Here is a 6,000-nt window from a genome sequence, read left to right on the forward strand (position 1 = left end):
AAATTTCATGGTGAAATTTCTCACTTTCAATGTAATATATAGACTACTCAGGCTAAACACAACCGAGGAATGCACTTTTTGTTCAAAAATACAGCTGTAAAAATTCGTAAAATTTTAGCCAAAAACGGCAGAGGTTCGTATGGCGATTTCCTGTTTGGGACGTGAAAACTTAATGGTGAAATTTCCCACTTTTAATGTAATAGAGCATACTAATGCTTAACAAAATGGAGGAATTCACTTTTTTAAATCCTTTATATTAAGTTCGCTTGCTTGCTTGCGTGCTTGCTTGCTTACGACCGTGCAAATCTTTCGGTCGTTTTTTAACCCACTTCCCGTGATCCAATCGAGCTGACATTTTGCACACAGACTCGTTGTGCGAGACAATTGATGTTCGTGAAAAAAATGTCAAAAATTTTACACTTTTTAGGCAAAAAAAAGTATTTTACATTTATTCAAATAGAACTCATTCATGGCTTTGGCTGAACATCACAGTGTAGGAGCCCAGAGCGTAACCCCTCCACAGGCCGTGGTGGAGTAGCGCAGTTGGTAGCGCCCTCGCTTCCCATGCCAAAGGTCGCGGGATCGATCCCCGCGTCCTCCACAGGCGAATATATTTTTAAATCCTTTATATTAAGTTCGCTTGCTTGCTTAGGACCGTGCAAATCTTTCGCTCGTTTTTTAACCCACTTCCCGTGATCCAATCGAGCTGACATTTTCCACAGACTCGTGTGTGACAATTAATTTTCGTGAAAAATAATTTCCAAAATTTTACACTGTTTAGGGAAAACAAATTAAATATTTAATTACCAATTGCTTAATACTGGCAGACAATCATCTGACCCATAGGTGGCAGCCATCTCAAGCCAGAGGACGAGAGGACTCTAGCCGCCACGCATATAAAGGATTTAGAGTGAAAAACTTTGTTTTTACGGGTTAATTTTTCTTTTTACTTCTAAATTTCATGCATGAAATTCCACACTTTTTAACGTAATATATAGGCAACACAACCAAGGAATGCACTTTTCGTTGAAAAATAAAGCTACGAAAATTGGACCAATTTTGCCAAAAAACGGCCTAGGTTAGTATGGCGATTTTCCTTTTATGGACGTGAAAATGTCATCGTGAAATGTCGCCAGCGGTGTCCTGGAGAGCCAAGACACGACATCTACAAAGTGCTGCTCATAGCGAGTAGCAGCACCGATGGAGGTCGTCACGGCACACACAGAGGGGGTGGGTGGCCAGCACCACGCCCGGCCGCCTTTGTCTCCCCAGTGCTGGCGATGTTGACACACCGCACCGGGAACTCGTTTGAGGCCGTTTCGACACTGCCGCTCCCTTTCTGTCAACAAACTTGAACTCTGACCCCGCTCTCTGACGTCACCGCTCAGCGTGACCTCATCGGCATCAAACGCCAGGGGGAGGTGTACCCCGCAAGTGACGTCATGTCACCTGCTGCCGCGTGACGTCGCGAGGGACCAGGAAGTTGCCGCTCCGCCCGTAAACTGAAATCCGAGGTGAGAAATTATCATCGCGGTTGTGGTGGTGGTTGTTGTAGTGGTGGTTGTAGTGGTGGTGGTGGTTGTAGTGGTGGTTGTAGTGGTGGTGGTGGCTGTAGTGGTGGTTGTTGTGGTGGAGGTTGTGGTGGGGGTGATGGTGGTTGTGGTGGGGGTGATGGTGGTGGTTGTGGTGTTGGTTGTGGTGGTGGTGGTTGTTGCGTACCGAGGTAGAGCCTCGCTCTCTCTCTCGTAGGGATGTCAATTGAGTAGCAGCGAGCATGGAAGCGATGTCCAGGTTGGAACTTTACAACGCGGGACCTTGCCTCCTGCCCTCGCCTGGTCGCGTTTGCTTCAATTCTCTCGCTCAGAGTTGTGTGTTTTGTTTGCGTTCCGACTGCAGATATTGTGGTCTATGCAAACATGACTCCTCGTAAAAAAGGTGTCAGTTTTCTTGCCAGATAGAAGAATAAAAAAACAATTATATCTCGCTTAAGTTGAATTTGTCTTCACCCGGCTCGCCACTTTGTAACTTTGTTTTACTTTAAATATTAACACAGTTTTTATTTTTACCAGGCCACGCCCGCGTGAGCTGCTGTACCGCTCTTGTTTTCACAAGCGACCTGCCCACAACAACAACAAGGTGGGGCTTGTCAACAGCGTGGTGTTCACTCTGGACGTGTGACGGTGTTCACTCTAGACGCGTGGAGGTGTTCACTCTAGACGCGTGGTGGTGTTCACTCTAGACGCGTGGCGGTGTTCACTCTCGACACGTGGCGGTGGTCACTCTAGATGCGTGGCGGTGTTCACTCTGGACGCGTGGTGGTGTTCACTCTGGACGCGTGGCGGTGTTCACTCTGGACGCGTGGCGGTGTTCACTCTGGACACGTGGCGGTGTTCACTCTGGACACGTGGCGTTGTTCGCTCTCTGCATGTGGAGTGGGGACAATCGGGGGATCCGGAGGGAAATCCACGTGACCACGGGAAGAGAGAAAGACACACAAACTAAATATACAGCAGGCGTCAGGGTTGGGATGAATCCACGACTTCCTGTATGCCAGGAGAGGTAGTTAACATGTCACCACGGGGAGCAAGAAAGACACGCAGCCTCGGCGATGTTGATTAATCCTCATTGAATTACTTTGTGGAGTCAGGAAGCATTAATAGTGAGTGGATGAAGGTGGCTAGGCATGGGTCTAGACACACCTCTTAACCATGCCAGTGTGTGACAGTGTAAAGTTTGTGTTTGCAGTTAAGTCTATTAACTCTATTGAACACAGAGGTTATGCTGTATCACAACAATAGTTTGTTTTTGTTTTCCTCTGGAACTTTATAAGAATGGAAACAGTCAAGAAGTTAACACAGCACACACATGCAGCTGAAGTCAGATCTGTTCATTCCAGCGTGCAAGGACATCGTGAGCCTGGCTGGCTTCACACCTCTAAGTTGCGATTGAACATTAATTTATGCATTTTTGCATAACACAAATAGTATTATTTTCAACACCTTTTGCTATGTCAGCTAAATTTAGCTTTCATAAATATTCCTTTTGTAGCTAGACAGCCTAAAATTGTGTGCTCGGAGTTTTGGGTTAACATTCATGTTGAAGATACGAGGGCTTCCAGGCATGTTTATGACCATTCACCCTCTCATTGTGTGCCAGAACAGCCCGTGTGATGAATTTGGGAAACTTTTTCACTATATCATGAATATATGAATAAGTGTCGACTTATAAGTCATGTGTTACTGTGTAAATATCCATTCCTCTGTGCATCGATACTGACGTGGATGTAACTTTTTTTCTGTCTGCAGCTGTCGCTTCCTCTGCAGAATTGGTCTGATGGAGCAAAGGCACTCGGCGCGGCTCGGTGCAAAAAGGCAACAATGCGACCGGTGTGCATACAGCACGGATCATCCTGGACATTTGACAAGGCACCAGAAAACTCACACAGGAGAGAAACCCTTCAAGGGCAGTGTGTGTGGGAAGGCGTTTTCAGATTCATCTACTCGTGTAAAACACCAGAGAATGCACACGGGAGATAAACCCTTCAAGTGCAGTGTGTGTGGGGAGGCGTTTGCACAGTCATCTGCTCTTGAAAGACACCAGAGAACACACACGGGAGAGAAACCCTTCAAGTGCAGTGTGTGTGGGAAGGCGTTTTCACAGTCAACTAATCTTGTAGCACACCAGAGAACACACACGGGAGAGAAACCCTTCAAGTGCAGTGTGTGTGGGAAGGCGTTTTCACAGTCAACTAATCTTGTAGCACACCAGAGAACACACACGAGAAAGAAACCCTTCAAGTGCAGTGTGTGTGGGAAGGCGTTTTCACAGTCATCTACTCTTGTAACACACCAGAGAACACACACGGGAGAGAAACCCTTCAAGTGCAGTGTGTGTGGGGAGGCGTTTGCACAGTCATATGCTCTTGAAAGACACCAGAGAACACACACGGGAGTGAAACCCTTCAAGTGCAGTGTGTGTGGGAAGGCGTTTGCACGTTCATCTGCTCTTGAAAGACACCAGAGAACACAGAAGCATCAGAAGATCCACAAGGAGTGGAGTCTGAAATCAGCTTGCGAAAGTCAAAGTGCCGCAATGAGCCCATCCCTCGTGAAACAAGAACCGGAAGACAATTCCAGCTTGGGCGCTTTTAAAGGTATCGAGGTGAAACATGAAGAGGTGAAGGTGAAATTTGAAGAAGTGCTGGTGAAGAGCGAAGAAGTGATGGTGAAGAGCGAAGAAGTGATGGTGAAGAGCGAAGAAGTGATGGTGAAGAGCGAAGAAGTGAAGGTAAAATGTGAAGATGAAGATTCAACTCCAAAATCTGACCTTCACATCGATGGAGGCAACGTGAAGCAGGAGGAGAATTCTGACTGTGAGGCAGAGCGAGGCAACTCCCAGCAGTTTGTGGAAGTGGAGGTGTGGGTGGACTTCCTCCGAGACAATACAAAGTCAAATGGAGACCCGGTAGATGCGTAAGCTTCAGACGATGTCGCTCCAATAGATGCACCTTTGTCACAGGCTTTTAATGACAAGAATGTGAAGTTGAACACTCAATTCCTAGGTTCAACCTGCAGAGTAAGAGCGGCCAGTCTGTGTGGACCTATGGGTTGGGTAGATCTCTAACCAGGAGCGAGAGCCAATAAGCTCCCAAGCATTCACTATGTTATCAATTGCATTTATATGGCAACTCTGAGTTTTGCATCGTATCTCGTTTCAAACACTCGAAGAGCATCCCCAAGTAGCAGCTGCCCCTGTGTGGCACAAGGTGGTGGCCGTGCACCGGCCTGCATGTGGACAAGAGCCTGTCAGTAGGGGGCGATGGTTGATGTGGCATCTCAGTTGTGGAGTTTGTAGATAATGTTTTTAGAATTTGCTACATTTTGACCCAGATGCCAGTATGCAATTGCCGACTCGTTTTGAATGGTGCATTAGTATGTTGTACATACACTGTTAAGCAGACGGTGCGTATTTTTTAAATTAGCTTCTTGTTAATAGGATGTAACCTAATGCAGTATATTTCAGTGCAGTAATTCAATTTTGTTAATATGCCTGTCAATAATTTAGAATGAATACTTGTATGATGGTGTGCGTACATGTACAATTTTGTCTATAAGGGTCAAACATTGAATAAGTGATGTTAGGACAAAGTGTGTGTTTTGCAAGTAACTTGTACAGATCACTCAGATGAGACTCATAGTTCGTGTGATACAGGTCAAAGGGTACTTTTGTGTTTTCAGGAAGCGTCTGCCTTTGGAGCAACTCATTGTCTTTGAAATAGGGAGCACACTCGGATCATTCATCATTTACAAGGCATACCACTCAAAATTTACACGTAGAGGAGATACATTCTCAACAATACGAATTATAATTTTGCATTACGTGTTGACGTAGATTTTGTCGAATTAGGGCGAGAAATGGCCCTTGCCGATTAACTTCTGGATGTTCACAACCATGGGTTGAAGCAAGCCTGACCGCCTGCGGTGCCCCTCACAACCATTTACGGCCTTGGGCCAGGAAAGTCACGAAAAAAATTCACACGAACGACGCATCCACGCAAACTCCTGATGCTCCGTTTTGAAGTTTTAATATGAAACAACTTTGAATTGTATATTGTTTTGCATTTGATAATTGTATTTCTTCATTAAAAGCTTATTCATTGAAAACGACATTTCGTGTGAATTTTCTCTCGTCGTTAAGTAGATGGCCTTTCCGGGGATTGGGTTCGATGCGGACTTTCACCTGGTTGGGATCGCGGGATTGAGATGAGGCGACACAGAGCTGGCCGTGCGAGAAGACCGCCGTCTGCAGATCAATTCCAACGTGATCGAACGTCTGTCCCTGCGCCTCCGTCGTTCATGCAGGGGGAGCGTAGGTTTACAGCGCCCCCTGCATGAAAACGACAAAGTGCAGCGTTCATCACAGTTAAAGTAGTGCGCTTATATATAAATTCATTTTTTGTCTGTCTGTGTGTTCACGCGCTTGCGAGGGATTTGTCTCTCT

The 6,000-nt window shown here is 46.0% G+C and overlaps 1 protein-coding gene across 1 annotated transcript in view; it reads left to right on the plus strand.

The window, feature by feature from the left end:
- Positions 1-5,663, plus strand: part of LOC144738302 (uncharacterized) — a 63,178-nt gene extending 57,515 nt beyond the window's left edge. The window contains exon 7 of the mRNA XM_078621308.1: positions 3,491-5,663. Within this exon, the coding sequence (XP_078477434.1) occupies positions 3,491-4,476 (986 nt within the window). The 3' untranslated portion in view covers positions 4,477-5,663. The remainder of the gene's footprint in view (positions 1-3,490) is intronic.
- Positions 5,664-6,000: the final 337 nt, after the last annotated feature.

Source organism: Lampetra planeri, chromosome 81 (genome assembly GCF_965212315.1).
Source record: "Lampetra planeri chromosome 81, kcLamPlan1.2.h2, whole genome shotgun sequence".
NCBI classification, from domain to species: Eukaryota; Metazoa; Chordata; class Hyperoartia; order Petromyzontiformes; family Petromyzontidae; genus Lampetra; species Lampetra planeri.